Source organism: Molossus molossus, unplaced genomic scaffold (genome assembly GCF_014108415.1).
Source record: "Molossus molossus isolate mMolMol1 unplaced genomic scaffold, mMolMol1.p scaffold_m16_p_1, whole genome shotgun sequence".
Lineage (NCBI taxonomy): Eukaryota > Metazoa > Chordata > Mammalia > Chiroptera > Molossidae > Molossus > Molossus molossus.
In genome coordinates, this window is record NW_023425344.1 from 76,890,944 (window position 1) to 76,915,736 (window position 24,793).

The 24,793-nt window shown below is 35.1% G+C and overlaps 1 protein-coding gene across 13 annotated transcripts in view; it reads left to right on the top strand.

Annotated features, from left to right (window-relative positions):
• The window catches only part of RAP1GDS1 (Rap1 GTPase-GDP dissociation stimulator 1), a 168,081-nt gene that overhangs the window by 121,606 nt on the left and 21,682 nt on the right, over positions 1-24,793 (top strand). For 11 of the 13 annotated variants that reach the window (XM_036255166.1, XM_036255174.1, XM_036255108.1 and 8 more), the window contains 7 exons: positions 1,995-2,120; positions 11,675-11,818; positions 12,277-12,408; positions 13,734-13,868; positions 15,000-15,125; positions 15,885-16,024; positions 21,573-21,699. In XM_036255166.1, coding sequence (XP_036111059.1) covers positions 1,995-2,120; positions 11,675-11,818; positions 12,277-12,408; positions 13,734-13,868; positions 15,000-15,125; positions 15,885-16,024; positions 21,573-21,699 — 930 coding nt within the window. The remainder of the gene's footprint in view (positions 1-1,994; positions 2,121-11,674; positions 11,819-12,276; positions 12,409-13,733; positions 13,869-14,999; positions 15,126-15,884; positions 16,025-21,572; positions 21,700-24,793) is intronic. The other 2 variants (XM_036255128.1, XM_036255103.1) reach the window with 1 other exon arrangement.

Consider the following 24,793-nt stretch of genomic DNA (forward strand, 5'->3'; position numbering starts at 1 on the left):
TTTCTCTCTGTCCACCTGCAGGATAAAGGCAGATTTTGTTCTTTAATTTTTGTATTAATCATAATCTATTGTTTCCTTGTGCTGGCAAATGGCCTGCACTACTTAGCAGCAGATTTGTGGAGTTTCTTTTTTAAAGTTGAATTTACAGTATTTTTATTTGATGTTGACAGAACTTAACTCTTCCTTTATTTTACTTGTTTATTTAGTCACACATTCATTCTCTCAATAAATTTCTTTTGAACATTTGCTATGTACTGGACACTATACTATACACAGTGTTTGTTGTCGTTAAAATACTATACACTGTCCCTGCCCTCAAGGAGCTTACAGTTTAGTCAGCGATACGGAACTTTTTAAATGAATTTACAAATAAATAAACATATTATAAATTTATGGTAATTGCTAGTATGAAAAATTAATGGAATGAGGTGAGGCACTAATTTAAATTATGGGCATAAACTCTAGGTGGGAAAGAGCATTTTCAGACAGTCAAGATTTCAAAATGTTTACTTTCTATACACAGCATATAGTAGGTTTCTCACAAAGCTGCTAAAGGATGTGTTCACCAAAACAAAACAAGTGAAGGCAAAATGACATATATAATAGAGTACCTAATACAGGAAGGAAAAGAAAGGATCCATCAAAATAATGATTAAGAGAAATTCCAGGATGCCAGCTGTACCCCCAAAACAGCAACCAGTGTAAATTGAATTTGTTCAAAAAATTTTTGAGAGAAACTTCTAGTTAATAGGATATCTGATGCAGCAAAAGAAATTAAGAAGAGAATTGGAGAGAAACAGAAATGGATTCCAGTTGTATTTTGGAGTCAGATTGGTAGACTTTGGTAATTCATTGGATATAGGGTTGAATGAGAACATGTGAGCAGTGACTCCCAGGTTTTTATCTATGTAGATGGGTAGATAGAGTGTTCACTTATCAAGTTAAAGAAGTTTGGAAGAAGAACAGAAATCAGGGTAATATCAGAAGTCTACTTTTGACAATGAATTTGAATGCTAGAGATATTTAAATGGAGGTGTTAAATGGCCAGTTAGATAAATAGCCTGGAGTCCAGAAGAGCGAGAGAGCGAGAGAGAGAGAGAGCGAGAGAGAGAGAAAGAGGATTGTGTAAGTATCAGTATATAAATACTCTTTTGATATAATGCAAGAGAATTAGATTGTCTAGGGTAAAAGTAAGGACCAAAAAAGTAAGAAAGCAAACGATCAGGTCCCAAGAAACTGGAATTTATAGAAGTCTGGAATTTATAGAAGTCTGGTGGGAAAGGAGGAAAAAGCAAAGGACACTGCAGAGTGTAGATGTGAGCCAAAACTAGGTCGAAGTGGATTTAGGAATGCGCATGCGTTAAGAGTAGAGCGTGTATGAAAACAGTGTTATCAAGAAACTTGTTTGTGAAAGTGAACAGAGATGGATGGTATTTGAAGAGAAGTGGAGTAGAGGGAAGGTGTTAAGGTCTTTGTTTTTTATATTGCTTTTTTATGTGAGGCTCTAGAGTGTGAAGGAAGGGCTGGAGATATGAAAGAGGCAAGAAGGAATGGGACTGCAGATACATGTGAAGAGTCAATTGGCCTTTAACAGTAGGCACGTCAGGATCAGTGCAAGTGCACACCACTTTAATAATATAAAGATAAGTCACCTTTAACTCAACCTTGTAAAGTTCAGTCTGTTCTGAGTAATTTTTCTTCTTTGACTAAAAGCCTTGAAACTGAATTTAAAACTTAGTAATTTTATTGTTGCTATGGCTACCTATATGTAATGCTAGTGAACATTTTTTATAATTGGGTTAGAACATTTTCTTTAAAGCCTTAGACTTTTTTCCTTTTCAGGGGCATTAAAAAATAGATTTGATTATTCCTGTATTTGAAGAGTGTTTATCAGTAATGGTGGTATAAAATGACCAAGTACTGAAAGTAATAGGAAGCAATTTCTGGGTTTAATTTTGCTTGCTTACTCTAAATTTTCCTTTTTTCCCCCCCAGAGTCCAGTAAAGAACAGTTTGCCAGTACAAACATTGCTGAAGAGCTGGTAAAACTCTTCAGGAAACAGATAGAACATGATAAGAGGGAAATGATTTTTGAAGTTCTTGCTCCATTGGCAGAAAATGGTGAGAAAATAAATACACTTTTTGACTTATTTTTAATTCTGTAGGCCTTTACCATTTTTTCTAACATTATTTAATTGCCAGCTTTTTAATTGTTCTATTAATGATACAAGTTTGATATTGGATATCTCTACTTCATAACTGTCTGCATTAACCAAAGCTATTGTCCAAGTTCCTTTCACTTGACAGTCTGGCAAAGATGGTTCTGTAGCTTACACATTCTTGTGCCAATCTGGAAAATGAAGCTGAGAGCCTGAACTCCACTTATGTACCCTTGCAGAATAAAGGGGATAAAAGTTGGAGTTTCAGTCCTATTAACCATGTGGATGCATGTAAACTATTCCTGTGTTTTGGCCCAAAAAAAAAAACAAACTTAAGGGATACACCCTAGGAATAAGAGTGAACCAGGGTAAATAAACCATCCCATATAAATAATTTTTCAAGTACAGTGTCTAGCATATAATCAAAGAGTACCAGACACACGTGGAGACGAGACATTGTTAAACAAAAACCAGAACTAAGAACAGGCAACAGCAGCAAATTTCCAGATACTGGAATTATTAGACATTGACTCAACAGGTATGCTTATGTTCAAAGAGTAAAAGCAAGCTTTAAAATTTTAGAAAAAAACTTAAAACTATAAAACTTGACATGGCAGATTTGGAAAAGAAACAATTAGAAATTTCTGTATTGAAAAATACAACCCAAATTAAGAACCTAATGGATGGGTTTAATGGTAGATTAAATGTAGTTGAACTAAAGAACTAGTGAACTGGAAGATAGATTAAAAGGAAATCTAGAAAGAAAAGAACCAATATACATTAGACAGACTAAGAGGTACAGAGGACAATATGAACAGCTCTCATATACATTTTTTGGAGTCCCCAAAAGGTGGGAGGAGGGTGGAAGCAGAGGATATATTTAAAGAAACTTTGGTAGAGAATTTACCAAAAATTATGAAAGATATCAAAGATTCAGGAAGCCAAATGAATCTAAAATGTGATAAAAAGAAATGTATACTTAGATACATCATATTGAAATTGTAGAAAAACCAATAACAAAAGTCTTAAAGTAGCTGGGGGAAAAAGGGAACAACAGTTCAACCGACAGCTAAATTCTCTACAGCATCAAGGAAAGCCAGATGGCAGTGAAACATCTTCTATGTACTGAAGGTAAATAAAGCCAACCTAGGATTCTAAACCTAGTGAAGCACCCTTCAAAACTGAAGGCAAGATAAAGTTATTTTCAGATGAAAAATAGAAAGTTCACGACCAGTATACTCTCACTAAAGGAAATTGTAACAGGTATTTGAAAGAAGGAAAATGCTTCTAGAAGGAAGGTTCTAGATGCATGGGAGAATAAAGAGCAAAAACTTAGTAAGTATGTAGGTAAATTTCATGACTACTGAATATGTGAAATAATAAAAATAATTTATGGCGAGGTTTAAAATATACATGTATATAACTTAACATAAACCACAAAATAAATATATAAATTTTGGAGGACATGAAAGGTGTTAAAGAGTCCCAAGACCCTTGTAAGTACTATTAGATTCTGATTACTCAAAGATTTCAACTGTTAAGGTGACTACTAAAATAATTTTTAAAAGTCATCTGTAACTATCAAACTAATGGAAGGATATATGGTAAGATTGTTTTTTAATACCCTTTCCATCCAAAAAAAGAGAGGAGAGAAAAAGGAACATGGAACAGAGGGAACAAATAGGGTATAAAAATATACTAGATTTAAGACTGTGTTTCATCAGTAATTATATTAATACATGTGGCCTAAATGCTTTAAATTAAAATCCAGTTGTCAGCTAAATAAAAAACCAACTGTACTTTTTAAACCAAGCAACACTTAAATATAAGGAGATTTAAAAGGTTGAGAATAAAAGGACTGAAAAAATACACCATTTAAACCTAAGAAAGGATTGCAGTCTTACAGAGGATGTTCTCTGACTTAGGTGGATTATCTATTAATAAAAATATGGCTAGGAAATCATGTGTGTTTAGATATTTTAAAATACACTGCCAGTACCATAGAGAACAAAGAAGAATCATTGATGGAAATTAGGGTATCTCTAATAAAGAAAATTAAAATACTGTCTCAAATCTTATATGATATTGGTAAAGCCATGGAGGGATTTTTTTTTGTTTGTTTTTTGTTTGTGTTTTTTTGTTTTTGTTTTTTTGGCTTTAAATGAATGTATTAGGAAAGGAAAAAAGAAAGTGGTGAACTTAGTATTCATTTTGGAAATTTAGGGGGAAGAGAACAAATGAAGCCAGGTAACATAGAAAGAAGGAAATCTAAAGAGCTGAAATTAGTAAAATAGAAAATACATAATGAATACAAGCATATAAATCACCAAAGTTGAGTCTGAAGTAAGTTAATAAAACTGGTAAATCCCTCATAAGTGAATCAGTAAGAGGGAGGGAGAGAAAGTCATGAAGAACCAAAGTCAAGAATGTAATAGATCTTAACTACAGATCTTATAGACATTAATAAGAGGATGTTATGAATAAGTTGATGCCAGTACATTTTAAAGTATGGATGATACAAGAAGAAATAGAAAAGCTGAGTAATCTTACCTTAAATTTTTCTAGATACAGTCACCAATTTATTTTATGAGACTACTATAACCTTTATACTAAATACAAAGACAATACAAGAACGAAAATTAGAGGGGAATCCCATCATGAGCATAGATCCAGATTTCCCCTTAAAATTTTAGAAGATGAAATCTAGTCATATATTTAAAATTGATCCTCATAGCAAATTGGATTTATTCTGAAAATGCAAAACAGTTGAATATTCAAAATGCAATCAATATATTTTATTACATTGAAACTTATTAAAGGGGAGAAGTTATATAATTTTCTTAGATTAAGAAAAATATTTGAGCCCTGGCTGGTTTGGCTCATCAGTTAGAGCGTTGGCCCACAGACCTGGGTTCGGTTTTTGCTAAGGGCACATGCCTCAGTTGCAGTTTGTCCCCGGCCCTGATTGGGGTCATGTAGGTGGCAGCCACTTGATGTTTCTCTCTCACATCGATGTTTCTCTCTCCCTTCCTCTCTCCCTCCTGCTCTATCTGGAGATAAATGCAAAAATGTCCTTGGGTGAGGATTTAAAAAAAAAAAAGAACATTTGATACAATTAACTATGCATTCATGGTTTTTAAAAACTTTGTAAATCAACATTAAACGAGAATGTAAAGGTTATATACCAGAAGGCTACAGAAAACATTATAATGGTGAAACAAAAAGCATTTCCTTTGAGATTGGGAACAAAAAGGATCATTTTTACTTCTAATCATCATTGTAGGAACTGTCCATTGCAGTAGAGGAAGAAAGAAAAGATACAGGAAAGAAAACAATGTTTATAGATGATATGATATGTACGTAAGAAATCCAAAAGAATCTCTAGGTCGATATTTAAAAATTATGCCCTGGCTGATTTGTCTGAGTAATTGAAGCCAAGTCAGTCTGTGGACCAAAGAGTCACAGGTAAGATTCCAGTCAAGGGCATGTACCTCATTTGCAGTTTGGTCCCCAGCCCTTGTCAGGGTTGTGAGGGAGGCAACCAATCGATGTATTTCTCTCACATTGATGTTTTGCCTCCCCACTCTATCTGAAGATAAATGGAAAAATATCCTCAGGTGAGGATTTTTAAAAAAATTAATCAAAATTAGTTTGCAAGCCAAAACAAAAAAAATCAAGACACTATTACTGTATACCAGCAAAAAAAAATGTTAGAAAATGTACTTAAAAATTTTTTTTTACCATAGTATAAAATATCAAATACTTTAAGAATGTACTTGTGAAAGATGTTTAAGATCTCTGGCAAAAATTTTTAGAAAAGCATCAAGAGAAATGAGAGAAGCTAAATAAATGGAAAGCTATATCACTTTCACAAATTGGAAACCTCAATGCTGTGATGATATCTGCCCATCTTGATCTGTAGACTCCATGAAGTTCTAACCAAAATCTCAAAGACCTGGAAAAGCCAAGATTCTGTGAAAAAGACCAAGGTAGCAGAACTGTTTTATTGCATAGCAGTAATTAAACTTTTATTTTATAAAACTATAATTAAAAGACAGTATGGTATTGGTACAAGGATGGACAAGAAGAGTAGTAGAACGGGAGAGCCCACAAACATATTGATACATTAATAGATGTTTAATTTATTAGGAGGTGAAAAAGATTTCACTGTAAAACAGTATGGAAAGTACAGTCGTTTCAATAAACAGGGCTAGAGACACCTATACCCCCACTTTACACTATATTTAAAAAATGAATTTCATATAAGTTATTGGCCTAGATGTGAAATTTAAACCAGAATGTTTATGTTAAAATATAAGATAGGAGAATATCATCATGGCCTTGGAGTGTGGAAACTTTTCTTAGGTCACGTAAAGCTCTAACCATAAAAGAAGACATCAATTTGGTTATTTTAGAAGTAAAACCTTCTATTTCTCAATACACCATTAAAAGTAAAAATGAAGCCCTGGCCGGTTTGGCTCAGCGGTTAGAGCGTCGGCCTGCGGTCCGGAGAGACCCGGGTTCGGTTCCCGCTAAGGGCATGTACCTTGGTTGCGGTTTGTCCCCGGCCCTGGTTGGTCGTGCGGGTGGCGGCCACTCAATGTGTCCCTTTCACGTCGATGTTTCTCTCTCTCTCTCTCTTTCTCCCTTCCACTCTATCTGTGCAAAAAAAAAAAAAAGTAAAAATGAAGCCCTGGTCGGTTTGGCTCAGCCGTTAGAGCGTCGGCCTGTGGTCCAGAGAGATGCGAGTTTGGTTCCTACTAAGGCCACATACCTCGGTTGCAGTTTGTCCCTGGCTGGGTCATGTGGGAGGCAGCCACTCGATGTGTCCCTTTCTCATCAATGTTTCTCTCTCTCTCTTCCTCTCTCTCCCTCCCACTCTCTAAACAAACAAACAAAAAACATTAAAATGAAGACTGGATGAGAGAAGATATTTACAACACATAAAACCAAGAGAAGGCTTATGTGTACAATATGTAAACACTTCCACAAATTATTAGGAAACATGTAGAAAAGCCAATGGGGGAAAATGTGTAAAAGATTTGAGTAAGCTGTTGACAAAAGATAAAATCCACATGACTAATAAACACATAAAAATACTCATCTTGTCCCATATACTGATTCCTGGTCAGAGCACATAATCTAGGTTGGGGGTTCAATCCCCAGTCAGGGTATGTGCAGGAAGCATCCAATTGCTATTTCTCCCTTAAATTGATATTTCTCTCTCCCCTCCCCTCTCTCTCAAATCAATAATCATATCCTTGGGTGAGGGTTAAATAAAAAGTTCAGCTCATTAATAATCAGGGAATGCAAAATAAAAAACTATATTCCTACTAGGAGGTCTGATAATACCAAGCATTGGTGAAGGTGTGTAGTGGAAACTTTCATCAAGTGTTGATAGGGTGTGAGATATGTATTCCCTGTGATCCAGAAATATGTACACCAGGAACCATTATAGGAATGTTCATAGCAACATTATTTATAATGATGAAAAATTGTAAACCACTTATATATTCATTAACAGTAGAATAAATAAGTCATTGTATATTTGCATAATGGAAAAACATATAGTTAAGAAATGAAGACATTTAATACCAATAGTGTAGATGAATCTTATAAGCATATGAAAAGGAAAAATACCAACATTGGAAAAAATACGTATTGTAAGATTCCATTTATATAAAATTGAAAACAAGGTAAAATTATATTGTAGTTTTTAGGAGTTATCATTTATTTGGTAAATAAGAAAAGTATGAACATGATTGCCATAAAAGTCAGGGAAGTAATTTGAGTAAGATGGAGGGAGGGATTTGTGACAGGGAAAGGGAATGTACAGAGGGGTTTCCTGAGTTGTTGGCAATGACTTTCTTGATTTAGGTGGTAGTTACATGGTTATTTGCTTTTTTTCTTTTTTCTTTTTTGACCATTTATAAAAGATTTTTAAGTACATATATATGTATTTGTGTGTGTGTGTGTGTGTGTATGATACATACATATATGTATGGATACATACATTATATATGCAGAGGGTGGTGATAAAGATAGATGTCCTTGGGCAGAATAATGTTGATAGGTGTGTGCTGGGCAATCTGCTGTAGAATGCCTTGCTAATCCTTTTTAGTAAGGCTATTTAAATCTCCCACATAAGTCCCCCGGGAAGATTTTCCTGTTCATTTGGAGAATTAAGTCTGCTTGGCCGAAGTGTCCTGGAGTGTGTGAATGAGTCTGTTTACCAGTGAACGAGATCCCTGCTACCTGCTTCAGCTTCCCAGATAGATGAGAACAAGTATAGACAAATTTTGATTTACCAAATGGAGATAAGCAATTCATCAGATACAGAGTTCAGAAAACAAGTAATAAGGTTGTTCAAGGAACTTGGTGAGACATTCAAGGAACTTAGTGAGACCTTCAGGGAAATTAAAGGAGACCTTCAAGGAACTTAGTGAGAACATCAACAACATAAGAAAGGACCAGTCAGAAATGAAGGATGCACTAACTGAAATAAAGAATAATTTACAGGGAATCAATAGTAGAGTAGGTAAAGCCAAGAAGCAAACCATCAATTTGGAATATAAGGAAGCAGAAAACACCCAATCAGAACAAAGAATCCAAAAAATGAGGGTAGTGTAAGGAGCCTCTGGGACCACTTCAGGCTTGTTAATATTCGCATCATAGGGATGCCAGAAGGAGAAGAGAGAGAACAAGAAATTGAAAACCTATTTGAAACAGTGATGACAGAAAATTTCCCTAACCTAGTAAAGGAAACAGCCATACAAGTCCAAGAAGCACAGAGTCCCAAACAAGATGAACCCAAAGAGGTCCACACCAAAACACATCAGTATCAAAATGCCAAAGGTTAAAGACAAAGAGAATCTTAAAAGCAGCAAGAGAAAAGTTGTTTGTTACCTACAAAAGAACTCCTGTAAGACTGTCAGCCGATTTCTCAAAAGAAATTCTGTAGACCAGAAAGGAGTGGCAAGAGATATTCAAGGTGATGAAAAGCAATGACCTACAACCAAGATTACTGTATCCTGCAAAGCAATCATTAAGAATCAATGGACATATAAAGAGTTTCCCAGACAAGAAAAAGCTAAAGGAGTTCATCACCACCAAACCAGTATTATATGAAATGTTGAAGGGTCTTCTTGAAGAAGTAGAAAAAAAATATGAACAATACAATGGAAATTAATACATGTCTATGAACAATTGAATCTACAAACAAAATGAGAAAGCAGAACAGAAACAGACTCATAGATACACAGAAATTTTTGTTGCTTGCCAGATGGGCGGGAGTTGGGGGGTGGGTGAAAAGATGAAGGAATTAATAAGTACAAATTTGTTGTTAGACTGATGAACCTCAAAGGGAAGAGGGAAGGGAGGGCGGGATGAGATAAACCAAAGAACTTCTATCATATATGCATAACCAGTGGACACTGACAATAGTGTGGGGAAGGCAGAAGTGGGTGTGAATGGGGAGGAGGGAGGTCAATGGGGAAAAAAGGGGGGACGTCTGTAATACATTCAAGAATAAAGATAAGTCAAAACAAAATAAATCTCTCACATATATATGTGATTACAGTCAAACTGTGAGAAGGAGAGATCTGTAAATTTAATCTTGACACATGTTTAATTTTCTAAATGTCTTAGATCTTATTCTTTAGGGAGAAATTTGTTTTTCTTCTTATTTGTTAGTTTGGCCGAATGCAATTTTTATGACTTTTAGTCGGTTTTTATACCACAGAATTACCTAACTGTAACCTGCTTGCAATGTTTCAGAATAACAACCTTTTTATTTCTTAGTTCTCCTCTACCACCTCACTTCTCTTTTATAATTGTGCAGTGGATTGAATGATACCTTTGAAAATTTATTTGTGGACTATCCTTAGCATATCATCCTTGGTTTTCCTTATATTCAAAGGAAAATGATTCCATTTCCATTGGGATTTTGTATAATTCAAGGTTTCTTAGTATTTTTAAGGCTTTTCATCATGGCTTTCAATTCTAGTCACTGGACATTTCTAGCCCTAGCATTCTGTAACCAAGGAAACGCCCTACTTTCAGCATGGCACAGTGTAAATGTACCTTTAAAAGAAATATTCCAGGTTGAATATTCTATGTATTCTGAAATAATATTCTAAAGATCAGTGGCCCTGGTAGTTTTGGGGGGGAAAACCCCAAACTTAAACTTTTATACATTAAAATTGCCTGAAAGGAAAAGTATAAAAAAAAATTTTTTTTTAAATCTCACCCGAATATATTTTTCTGTTATTCTTCAGATAGAGTGGGAGGGAGGGAGAGAGAGAAGCATCCATGTGAGAGGGACACATCGACTTGTTGCCTCCTGGATGACCCCAACCAGAGCCAAGGACAAACTGCAACTGAGGTACATGCCCTTGACTGGAACCGTACCTGCAATTCATTGATCCTCGGGCTGACGCTTTAACCACTTAGCCAAACTGGCCAGGGCATATGAGGATAATTTTTAAAATATAATTGGGCTCTGGCCAGTTTAGCTCAGCAGTTAGAGCATTGGCCCGTCGACCAAAAAGTCATGGGTTTGATTCTGGTCAAGGGTCTGTACCTCAGTTGTGATTCGATCCCTGGCCCTGGTTGGGGTGGTGTGAGGGGCTACCAATTGATGTGTCTCTCTTACGTCGATGTTTATCTCTCTCTTTCTCTCTCCTCCTCCCACTCTATCTGAAAATCAATGGAAAAATAACCTCAGGTGAGGATTTAAAAAAAAGCACACAAAGATACACACACACACACATACACATATATATGTATATACATAATTGGGATGTAAATTCTCTAATATTCCTTATTTTGTTGGTTATCAGAAAGCTTGAAAGTTAGTCCTTTCACCTTTCATTATGGAAATTTAAAAATCTACTCAGATGTACAGAGAATATAGTGGAATGAACTATCATATGCACATCACTCAAGAAAGTTTCAAATTAATAAAACTTGAAGTTTGTTTTAAAAACATGACTTCCAAAATTCAGAATGTTATAGATCTTTTAACTGCCCTAGAAAGATAACATTTATACAAATACGAATCCAAATATATTTGTGATGCAGTTTAAAATTTACTAATAGCTCTTCACTTTTAGATAAGTTTATATTCAAACTCCATTAATGGATATATTTTAACTTTATGGAACAGGTATATGTGTTTTATTTTAAACAGTGTGGGATATCTTATATAACTGATTTTAAATCTGAGCATAATATCTAGAATAACAGTGGAGTAATATTACTTTCCTTCAGAGCTGAGAATCAGTTTGTTTAGGGGCTGCCAGACATTGTGAAAGGCAACATAATTTCAAGTAGAAAAATGAAATAAAGCTTTTCTGCATTGTCAGATACTTCTTTTGAAACTCAAATTTTCTTCAAAGATGTGTTACCTAAACTATGCATTTTCTTGTTTTTTTGTAATTCTTCATAATGGATTGCTTATCCCAGAACTCCTATTTTATCTCAAGTTTTGGCTGTTTTGTTCACATTATTCTTTAGATGCTATTAAACTGCAGCTGGTTGAAGCAGGCTTGGTAGAATGTCTACTAGAGATTGTTCAACAGAAAGTGGATAGTGACAAAGAGGATGATATTGCTGAGCTCAAAACCGCTTCAGATCTAATGGTTTTATTACTTCTTGGAGGTGAGTTGTAATTTATACCAACCAAAGAACATGGTTGTCAGATTCTTAAAAACATATTGCCTCTTTCATAAACACTATATCAGGCATTTTCTCATTTTCCTATCTCATTTAATCCTTTTAATGTGATGATTTTGAAATCTTACACATGTAGAGAGGACTAGAGATAATAAGCCTGGAAAATAGGAGTCTTCACTATCTTTCACTATTTGAAGAGCTGGCATATAGAAGAGACAGCTGTGGCACCAAAGGACTAGAAGCCAAGTGGTTACTTGGGACTTAGAAAATTTCTAGTTTATTGTTCAGTCTCTACTAAAAGTTTATTATGGAAAGAGTCATTACTTTTCCCCTTATAAATTATATAGTTTTTGAAGTATATAGTTTCTCAGTTGGATATTTACTTAGAAATATGGATTTGTTACTGGTAATTATTTTCCTCTTTTTATTTCATTTACCTCCAGATGAATCCATGCAGAAATTATTTGAAGGAGGGAAAGGTAATGTGTTTCAAAGGGTACTGTCCTGGATTCCATCAAATAACCACCAACTACAGCTTGCTGGAGCATTGGCAATTGCAAATTTTGCCAGAAATGGTAAGCATGTTGTTTTATTTTTTTAAAATCAGATGTTCTCTATTTTAAAACTTTTCTTTGATATTACATGTACTAAAACTGAACAGTTCAGAATTATATGTAGTATGTATGTGTACTGCTACCTTAATTTTTCAGAGATATGAAATATTTATAGTGACTTTCCTAACAAATTATGTATTTTGTGCAATTCAACTAAGTTCTAGTAGTTTAAGATCATGAACAGCCCTGGCCAATTTGGCTCAGTTGGCTGGGCATCATCCCATGCACCAAAAGGTTGGTGGTTCAGTTCCTGGTCAGGGCACATTCCCAGGTTGAGGGCTGATTCCTGGTGAAGTGAGTGCAGGAGGCAGCCATTTGATGTTTTTCTCTCTTCCTCTCCCTCTCTAAAAATCAATAAGAAAAAGGTTTTTAAAAAAGAAAGATCATGAATGGTGATCATGAAGTCCTTTGAGTACTCTGCACTTCAGAGATTGATAAGTTTGAGTCCCATTCTAAATAGCATCTGATCTAGGAGGATATTCTTTCTTGCCTGGTGATTTTGTTTTCGATTTAATAATCTGAGTTTTCATTGTAGGGCATTGTGCCTCAATTTATGCTTTTTTATACCTATAAAGCTTAAGTGTGGTTTAGGGTAGAATGCTTAATTTAGCTTAATATTTCAGATTTACAGACCTCCATATTTATTTCTGAAGTCTGGCATTTCTGCTCTTGCCCTAGAAATTCATATTGTGTCTAGGAAATATTAGTTACTTTTGTGTTTAGTTTGATTTTACTGCAGTATGAACTGTTGTTATAATAATGGATGACTTCATTTTCACTCCCTTATTTTGGGGAACCATCATTAACTGCTTAATGATGTGATTAAGACTGGCAAAATATTGATAATTGTTGAAGCTAAATGGAAGTAAATAGTTCATTTTAGTATTCTCTCTGTTTTATAAATGTTTCAAAAATTATATCATTGAAAAATAAGTATCAGCCATGATAACAAAATGTAGAATACTGTCTCTGTAACATGACAGGACTCAAGCATACTTAACTATTGGTGGTGGACATTTTAAGCAAGTGATTTCTACTTACTCATCTTCTGATATATTATGTTTACGCTAGAGAGTTTTCTTATTTTTAAAATTTTGTCTATTTTAAGAATCTTGTAATTGGACTTCTCAGTAAAAAAAAAAATTATAAATCTGATGGGAGAGTTAGAACTCATTCTATTGTCCTATGTTTCTACTTTCACTAATGTAGATAATGGGTGGGCATCAGTATTACAAAATATTTATAGATGTTTGTGCAGAGGAAGAAAAATGCTTTTTTTTGTTCAGATGGAAATTGTATCCATATGGTAGACAATGGAATTGTAGAAAAACTTACGGATTTACTGGACAGACATGTAGAAGATGGAAATGTAACAGTACAGCATGCAGCACTAAGTGCCCTCAGAAACCTGGCCATTCCAGGTAAGACTGAAGGATGGAAGGCAACTATGTAAAAAATAAAATCTACTGTTTTCTTAAGATTTTTACTTTATGTGATTTGTGGACCTGCCCTGACCAAGGAAAGTCTTCAAATTCTTGATAGCTTTTTACTGATGAACGGAGATAAAGCAGTTTTCTGAGACTATATAAGCGTAATCTTTGCCTTTGTTCAGATCATTCAAATAATTATATTTTATTATCTTCTGTGAACTCCTAAGATTTTTGTATTACAGTTACACTTTTTAAAGCATCTTCAATTAGGTAAGATAATGGCATCAATTGACAGAGTCCCCTAAAAAAATGACTTTTAAAGTTTGTGAGGTTTTTTTTCTCTGCAAGCATACAATTTTTAAAAATAGCCCTAATGTGTCCAGCTGGTGTGGCTCAGTGGTTCAGCATCAACCCATGCACCAAGAGGTCACCGGTTTGATTCCCAGTCAGGACACATACCCAGGTTGTGGGCCCGATCCCTAGTGGGAGGCATGCAGGAGGTGGCCAGTTGATGTTTTCTCTCATCGATGTTTCTCTCTGTTTCTCCCTCTCACTTTCTTTCTCTCTAAAATCAGTAAAGGAAAGAAAAAAAAAATTGCTCGAATATGTCCTTTTGGACTAAAGGCTTTTGAGCCATGAAATCGCATTTTCATTGTAAATAATACAGGAAATGATTTAAACTATTATTTTATTCTTTCTAAAAATAAAGTTCTGGTTAGGTAAAATAGTATACTATATGAAGATATATCTATATGATATTAGTTTGGTTCATAAAGCAGATAATGTTTATTAATGTCTATAACATCTATAATAACACGGCTGGTTCAAAAACAGAGGTAGAAAGAAACACGTAGTAAACTTGAGGAATTGTACTTTTTGTAAATAAGGCAACATTTTCAGATTTCCTTTATACGTTATTTGTGTTTTGAGGTTAGGATTGATTTTTGTATGTTATGCTCCTATAGACAAACAGGATGCAAGATTTCTTTTTAAATAGAAAAATGTAAAACATAGGGCTCTAAAGATAATAAGACCCTTAATAAATGTGTATTGAATTGAATGATTATCATCAAGAATGCTAACATCATTTTAACCATGGTCTCTTTTTTTCCTTCTCTCTAGTTGTAAATAAAGCAAAGATGTTATCCGCTGGGGTCACAGAGGCAGTTTTGAAATTCCTTAAATCTGAAATGCCCCCGGTTCAGTTCAAACTTCTGGGGACATTAAGAATGTTAATAGATGCACAAGGTAAAAGAAATTCTTTCCCAACTTGCATTTTTGCTATCCCATTCTCAATGTGCCTCTGGTTGAAAAAGGACTTGTTTTTAGCTTTCAGAATTATATAATCATACAAGATAAATAGCAAATAAAGACAAAAAGAGACTGGTTTTAGAACCAGTTTATTAATTCTCATGCTTGTTATAATTGACTTTAAATGGAAACTTCATTGCATTTTTCTTTATTAGTACATATGAATCTTAGCTTTAGATTGATTATTAGCAGTTCTTAAGGGTTTTTGTTTTAGCATTCCATTCCCATTTTTGCCTCGTCTTCAAGATCATGTTTCAATACAATGACAGTCAAACTTTTAAAAAATTTGTTTTGCAAACAGGGAGATCATTTTTCTGTGTACAGAAACAGCAATGAAACCCAATCCTTGGGATGACTTACATTTATTTACTCTAAATTTAAAAAACTTTCTCTATAGTGATTCCTTAGAGTCCCTCTAAAAACCTTTTGTTACTTACAGTTTGACAGTACTAACAGACTAACTACCGGGCTGACTTGAAAGCATATGAAGTTGCTTATTTTTGTATTTTCTTTGAAAGTCCACAACTTTATAGGAAGGGCAAATAGTCCATCACATATGGTGTACTGTTTTTATAGTTCTTGCTTTAATAAAATTGTGTTGTATTTTTTAAGTATGTAATTTTCTTGCACATTCTTTGTCTCAGTTGATTGCCTATTCGTGATTCATTCCTTTGTGGTTTGCCTTCTTTCCTATAGCAGAAGCTGCTGAACAACTGGGAAAGAATGTTAAGTTAGTGGAGCGTTTGGTGGAATGGTGTGAAGCCAAAGATCATGCTGGTGTAATGGGGGAGTCAAACAGACTACTCTCTGCCCTCATACGACACAGTAAATCAAAAGTAAGTTCCAGAGGAAACCATTCACTGAAACCATTTGAGTGGCCTTTTTGGAAAACCAGTATTGTAGATCCTACATCATAAACTTTCATTTTTATGTATTTATGTATAAATATATTAATCAAAAATTCTGAAATAAAAATTGAAGATTGGGCTTTTTTATTTCATTCTACTATAATAGTTAAGAGTAAGGCTTTGGAATGAAACAGAAATTAGTTCATATTTTATCTGCACTATTTACTTGGTCAAGTGTTTTCACATCTAAGTATTTTAATATATAAAAACTGGGATACTACCTACCTGAAAGTGTTGTGAGGATGATTCAGTGAGATCATATATACTGAGTACTCACTTGCTACCTGGGACACAATAGGCACTCAGTAAACGGAGATCGCTGCTATTGCTATTGTTATTATTTTTACCACCACCGTTACCAGTAGCCATGTCAAACACCTGTGTTCTAGGCACTGACCAATATTTAGAAATTAAATGATATCTGAATAGTATTTGATGCCCAGAACCCACAAAGTTGGACAGAATCCATTCTCATGGCAGTGTCCAGCTTGTTATGTGTTTGGCACAGGGTTGATAACCTATGAGTATTTGTTAAGTGAAGCAAAACAGTAGTGGAAACTCAGGCTAGCAGTTCAGCAGCTGATTTAGAGTCTAGATTATATTCCTTTTATTTTTTATAACCTCTTTTCTAAGGTGAGCCTTTGACCATTTCACTTGTGTTTATCTATAGAGAAACCAACTCTGGGTGTCACAGAAGGGGTGATGTTTTAGAGGTTAACTTGGAGTCTCTCCGGAGGAGAAGGGGAAGATAAATTCAGTACATAAACTTTAACATAGACTACAAATATTAAGAAAAAACACCTATTAGTCAAACTGCCTGGATTTGAATCTTGGCTTGTTAACAACTTAATTACTGACTTTGGGCAAATTTTTTTTTTGAGCTAATCTGTTTATTTATTTTTATTAATTTAGTTTTGTTACAGATGTTTCTCCTTTTTTCTCTCATTGACACCATCCTCCCTATCCCCTCCCACCCCCCACATTGTTGTCTATGTCCATTGGTTGTGCAAATATGTATATATGTTCTTTGGTTTATCTCTTCCCTCCCTCCAGCCCCGTCTTCTGAGGTTTGTCAGTCTTTACCCTACTTCTATGTCTCTGGGTCTATTTTGTTCATTATATGCCACAAATAAGTGAGATCGTGTGGTATTTGTCTTTCTCTCATTGGCATAATACTCTCCACGTCCCTCCATGTTGTCTCAAAGGATAAGAGATCTTTCTTAGATCTGCATAGTATTCCATTGTATATATGTACCACAGCTTTCTTATCCACTTATCTATTGATGGATATTTGGGTTGTTTCCAGATCTTAGCAATTGTAAATAGTGTTGCTGTGAACATAGGGGTACATATATTCTCTATGATTGGTGTTTCAGGCTTCTTAGGATATATTCCTAGAAGGGGAATCACTGGATCAAATGGAAGATCAATTTTTAATTTTTTGAGGAAACACCACATTGTTTTCCGTAGTGGCTGCACCAGTCTGCATCCCCACCAGCAGTGTATTAGAGTCCCCTTTTCTCCACACCCTCGCCAACACTTGTTGTTTGATGATTTGTTGATGGCGGCCATTCTGACAGGTGTGAGGTGATATCTCATTGTTGTTTTAATTTGTATCTCTGATAATTAGTGGCAGTGAGCATTTTTTAATATGTCTCTTGATCATTTGTATGTCCTGTTTGGAGAGGTGTCTGTTTAGGTCCTCTTTCCATTTTTTTAATTGGGTTCTTTGTCTTCCTTTTGTTGAATTGTATGAGTACTGTACATATTTTGGAAATTAACCCCTTATCTGATGTATTGTTAGCAATTATGCTCTTCCGTATAGTGGGTTCCCTTTCCATTTTAATGGTTGTTTCTTTTGCTGTGCAGAAGCTTTTTAGTTTGATGTAGGCCTGTTCATTATTTTTTTTTCCTTGTTTCTCTTGCCTTAGGCATTGTATCAGTGAAAATTCTGCTGCATAGTCTAAAATTTTGTTGCCTACATTTTTTTTCAGTATTCTTATGGATTCACAAGTCACATTTAAGTCTTTTATCCATTTTGAGTTTTTTCTTGTGTATGGTGCAAGTTGGTGGTCTAGTTTCAGTTTTTTGCATGTAGCTGTCCAATTATTCCAACACCATTTATTAAAGAGGTTGTCTTTACTACATGGAAGGACCTGGAGAGTATTATCCTAAGCGAAACAAGCCTATCAGAGAAAGACAAATATCACATGATCTCACTTATTTGTGGAATATAATGGACAAAATAATCTGAGGAACAAAATAGACCAGAGACATGGAAGTGTAGGGTGCAGACTGCCAAACCTCAGAAGAGGTGGACGTGGGGGCAGAGAAGAGATAAACCACACAACTTATATGCATGTATGCGTAAACAAGAACATAGACAATAATGCTAGGGGTGGGGGTGTGGGATTGGGAGGAGGGTGTCAATGGGGGAAAAACATCTGTAACAAAAATAAATTAATTAAAATAAACAGGCTGTCTTCACTCCATTGTATGCTCTTGCCACCTTTGTCAAGTATTAATTGAGCATAATATCTTGGGTCAATTTCTGGGTTCTCTGTTCTAATTCACTGATCTGTATGCCTGTTCTTGTGCCAGTACCAAGCTTTTTTGATTACAGTGGCTTTGTAGTATAACCTTATATCTGGTATTGTGATCCCTCCTGCTTTGTTTTTCTTTTACGAGATTGCTATGGCTATTCGAGGTCTTTTTAGTTCCATATAAACTTTTGGAGTATTTTTTCTAGTTCTGTGAAATATGTCATTGGTATTTTAATGGGGTTTGCATTGAATCTGTAAATTGCTTTGGGTAGTATGGACATTTTAATGATGTTAATTCTTCCAATCCATGAATAAGGTATATGCTTCCACGTTTTTGTATCTTTCTCTGTTTGTCCTCTAGTTTTCTATAAACAGGTCCTTTACATCTTTAGTTAAATTTATTCCTAGGTATCTTAATTTTTTTTTTTTTTTTCTGCAATGGTAAATTTAGGATGTAATCAGGAACCTTGCAGCAAACAAATTTCATAACTTATTCTTCAGTTGTTTTCATCTGTAAACTAAAGATAATATCTAGCTAATGAGATTTTCTGTGAGGATAAAAATGAACTAATATCTATAAGCTACCCAGTACAATGTTCATTGTATAGTTGTTCCATAAAGGGTAGCTTTCAGTATTAATTATTTTTTGCTGTCTGACACAAGTATAATGCTTCATTTAGCTTTTATTCCCTATTTATCAGGCAAAGCAATCTATATAGAGTAGCTAATCAATAAGCATTTATTGTAGTAGGAAAGAGGGCAGGCATCTGTTCCAGAAAAATAAGGTAAAGTAGCTAGGCTTAGACTTAAGGGGAGGCTATTTGTTTCTGATATACAAATTTCCTTCATTCATTCTCTACCTTTCTACTACAATGGACTTTCCAGGATGAATCACAAAGTAGAGGATGAAATAACAGTCTAGGAACCTTTCCTATGTGATTACATATGTATCTATGGATCTCTGTAGTCTTCTTTAGGCAATAAAATCCTTTGTGGTTCTAATAAAAATCTTTATTAATTTTAATATTTCTGGCCCTGGCTGGTGTGGCTCAGTTGGTTGGGCATCATCCTGTTCACCAAAAGGTTGTCAGTTCAATTTTTGGTCACAGCTCAATCTCCTGTAGGGACCATGCAAGAGGCACCTGATTGATGTTTCACCTCACATCAATGTTTCTCTCTCTCTCTCTCTCTCTCAAAATCCATTTTAAAATCTTAAAAAAAAAAGATTTCTGTTTCATTTTCAAATAAACTGCTACTTAGTAAGCAGTATTTGGGAGGCTTTCTTTTAATTAGAAAAGACTTTAAAAGATAGTTTCTCACTTTCTTAAAGAGGTTGTTGGGAAAAGACTCACATTAGATACAAGAACACAGCTGCCTTAAAAGCTCAGTACTTGGACTCTATTGATTTAGAATGTTTGCTTATAAACAATTTTGATCTCAAAGCAAACAAACTGTCTATAAATAGTTTTCTTAAAAATTTACATGGATGGAAGCAGTGGAAACACTTTTTAAAATATTTCAGCAAATTAATTTGAAAAATATTTCTAATTACAGTTAGTTTTGTACCATTGAAGCTAGCTTGGACAAGCTGCTTAAAATATGCAGCTTACTGCCCTAGCCAGTTTGGCTCAGCAGTTAGAGCATCGGCCCAGGGACCACAGGGTCACAGGTTCAGTTGCTGGTCAAGGGCATGTACCTGTATTGCAGGTTTGATCCCCACCCCAGTCGGGGTTGTGTGGGTGGCAAGCAATCAATGTGTCTCTCTTACATCAATGTTTTTCTCCTCACCCCCTCAAAATCAATGGAAAAATAACCTCAGGTGAGGATTAACAGACAAAAATCCAGCTTATTTTAAATCACTAAAAATAGTAAAAAGTACTAAAGAAAATGACTTTAAAATATTCTATAATTGAGCCCTGGCCAGTTTGGCTCAGCGGTTAGAGCGTCGGCCTGCGGTCCGGAGAGACCCGGGTTCGGTTCCCGCTAAGGGCACGTACTTCGGTTGCAGTTTGTCCCCGGCCCTGGTTGGTCGTGCGGGTGGCAGCCACTCGATGTGTCCCTTCACGTCGATGTTTCTCACTCTCTCTCCCTTTCTCTCTCTCCCTCCCATTCTATCTGTACAAAAAAATGGAAAAATATCCTCGGGTGAGGATAAAAAAAAAAAACAAAAACAATAAAATATTCTATAATTGAGACATTCCACTAAGTTATATTTAATCCAAGAATTTTTAGGGAATAAACCCTGAGACGGAAACAAAAATGGCTACTAGAAATAAATGTGACCTTTTTTCCATCTAATCTTTGTTAATATATTCCTGTTTGTACTTTTCATGTAGTAACTATAATTATCACAAACCTATGAGATATACACTTATATTATCTCAATGCTATAGATAAAATTACTGGGGTGCAGAGAGGTTCACTAATTTGCTCAAAGTCAGTGTTGACCGTGGGATTCACTCAGTCCCTTTGTGTGTAAGGCAGTTTTGTCATATCCAGCAAAGGATAAAAGCTACCCCCAAAAATGTTTTACCTGGAGCATCTGGAAAATAATACCTGATGCTGTAATAAAATTTTGAAGAAAAAAATTTGTTAATATTTTAAGTTTTATTCTCTTTTATTAATCCTGTGGTAAGTCAACATTTGGGTCAATGGCACTTCATTCCTTTGACTTTGGTAGCTTCTGGTAGTCTGTTTCTTGATATGAACTGCAATGGTCTTTTTCACTTAGGTAATTTAACTTGTCATCTTTTGATGAATTTATTTAAAGCCAAAAGCTTTTTCTTCTGTGAAGAAAAAATTATTAAATGTAATGATTCATACAGGACACTGTCAGAAAACCACTCAACTTAATAATGAATTGACTGATTATAATGCAGCTTCTTCATCTTTAAAATTAAAGTTTATAATTCTGTGATATTTATTTATTGTAGGATGTAATTAAAACCATTGTACAGAGTGGTGGCATCAAGCATCTAGTTACCATGGCAACTAGTGAACATGTAATAATGCAGAATGAAGCCCTTGTTGCTTTGGCACTAATAGCAGCTTTAGAATTGGGTAAGTACCCTAGTGACAAACTTATTTTCTCCTATTTTTATCTTGGATGAAAGGAAGTACAGGAGTGGAAGTCAGGCAGTACCTTGACTAGAAGCATTTTGCCCATGTGTGTCTGTACCTATATCTATGAACATGGAAAATCATATTCTACAGATTGTCACCGCCGCTGTTTCTTTTGGTTGTGCTTTTTGGTAACATTTTTGACTCTTAAATATTATCTCAAGTTTTAAGCGCTTAGGGACTATAGAAAACATTTTCAGCAGGCCTCGAGAAATGAAACAATTTTTAGTATGCAACTGCAACTTTAGGGTTTGCTGCTTTTCCAGCAACCCAGACCTTCTCTTCTATCTTTACTACTAAATTATTTCTTGTTAATCTCTCTGTCATCTTGGTTTCTGTTGCTTTATAGCATTAACTCATTTTAAATCCTCACCTCTGTGTCACTCTTCTGTGTGTTTTACATTCAGAATCCTTCAAAACCAGAGTTTAAATAATGTCTTTCTTGCACCATATAACATTCCAGTTGGTCAGAATTCTTCATGAAAAGCCAGCTTATGGGTAACAACCTGTGTTTTAGGAACCACTCTCTAATTAGTCAGCTGGGGACAGTCAGTGTCACATGGCCTGTGGTTAACGTCTGAGACTGCCTTACACAAAAAAGGACTCTATTTGATGTCTTGTCCAGTTCAGAGAATTTTGGGTAAATACTGTTAACTGATCACCTCCTAATTTCCACTGATGATTTATGTCCATAATTCTCACACTGAGGAAAGTGAACCCACCAGCCCCTATTCCAGGAGGAAGATACATGGTATATCTTCCTCCAGTATCACATATACTCAGATGTGGGGTATAGGAAATTTGAAATTTTGTCCTTTTAAAGTGTTGTGAATTTTAAAACAATTTGTGATTTTTTAAAAAATCATAGTTATAAGTAGGATGTAAGCTTTTTTTAATTTTAAAGATAAAAGACTTCAAGACAATATATGTTTCCTCTCAGTGACTTTAGTTTATAGCTAGAGAGGCTGTGGAGGTCAGTTTAAGTTCTGGCCTAGCCTGTGATTTCCCACATGATTTGGGTAGATTATGGAGTCAGTCTAGAAGCCAGACACCTTTAAAGGGTGGAAGCTGTGATGGAGGGGTGGGTGAGGACATCAACTACCAAACTGGGTTCACAGACTAATTGTAAAAGGCTTAAAGTAATGGAGCATTTTAAGAATATCCTTGACCTCTCAGCCTGGGGTGAATCTGTTTTGTGACAGTATCTTCCAAACAAGGTATAATTTTGTCAGCTTCCTGGTGGCTTAACATTTGCTTGGATCTGGTCACCTTTTCATAGAACTGTATAAAATGATAATACATACCTTTTTTTATTTCATCCTCACCCGAGGACACTTTTCCATTTTTTGTTCAGATACAGTGGGAGAGTGGGAGAGAGAGAGAGAAACATCAACGTGAAAGAGACACATTGAGTGGCTGCTACCCACACGACCAAACAGGGCCGGGGACAAACTGCAACCGAGGTACAAACTGCGCCCTTAGCGGGAACCGAACCCAGGTCTCTCTGGACCGCAAGCCGACGCTCCAACCGCTGAGCCACACCGGCCAGGACCATACCTTTTTTTAAATTGTTACCTAGTGTTTTCTAGGTTCCTTGAGCTTAAGATATAAAAATAAACCTATAATTTCAATACATAACATACTTTGAAAACCATATTTTCCAGTTTTATTTCTTTAGGGATATTAAGGCATTATTATATAAAAATTTATCATGTAAATTTTTTGCATGACCAGTATTAAAACAACAGTTTTAAGAGTTCTTATCTTTTTTTTTTTTTTTTTTTTTTTTTTATAATTATAGATTCACATGAAGTTTTAAAAAAATGCTAGAGAGATCCTTTGTATATGTTCCCCATTTCTCCCAATGGTAACATTCTGCAAAACTCTAAGTATAATATTCAACCATTGATATAATTTACCTCTCTTAGATTTCCCCAGTTTTACTCATATTCATTTGTATGTATGTTAAGTTCTGTGTAGTTTTTTTTTTTTTTACATGTGTAGTTTTGTGTATCTACCACCACAGTCAAGATACTGAATAGTTCTAATACCACAAGGATCCCTCTATTTATAACTACACTCATCTACCTCCTACCCCTACCTCCCATGCTGCTCCAAATCCCTGGAAACCACTAATCTGCCCATCATTTCTGAATGTTTTCATGTTTTAAATGTTAGGTAAATAGGATCATATGGTATGTGACCTTCTGGAATTTGCTTCTTTAGCTCAGTATAATTTCTCAGAGTCATCATACTTGTCTTGTGTCTCAGTAGTTTTTTTTTATTGCCAAATAGTAATCTATGGTATGTCCGTACTGCAATTTGTTTAACCATTCATGTGTTGAAGGACATCTGGGCTGATTTGTTTGAAGCTTTTAAAAATAAAGTTGCCATGAACATTCATGTATAGGGTTTTATGTGAACATAAAAGTTTTATTTCTCTGGATAAATGCCTAGGAATGCAATTGGGTTATATGGTAACATGTTTATTTTATTTTATTTTTTAATCCTGACCTGAGGGTATTTTTCCTTTGATTTTTTTTTTTTTTCAGATAAGAGTGTGAGGGAGGGAGGGTGAGAGAGAGAGAGAAAGGGGAAGGGAAGGGAAGGAAAGGAAGAAACATCGATGTGAGAGAGACACATTGGCTGGTTGCCTTCTGCACCCGAGGCACATGTCCTTGACTGGGAATCAAATCCGATACTCTTCAGTCCACAGGCTGATGCTGTAACTGCGGAGCCAAATCAGCCAGGGCGCATGTTTAATTTTTAAACAAAATATCAGTCTCTTTCAGAGTGTCTATAGCATTTTATATTCCCACTACCACTGTATAAGTGATTAGTTTTCTCTGCTTTCTCACCAGCATTTGGTGGTGTCACAATGTTTTTATTTTAATTGTTCTGATAGCTATGAGAGATATATTGTGAATTGATTTAAAAAATGTAATGATGTTGAACATCATTCCATGTGCTTATTTTCAGTCATATATATTCTTTGGTAAAATGCCTGTTGGTCTTTTGCTTGCTTATTTTCTAA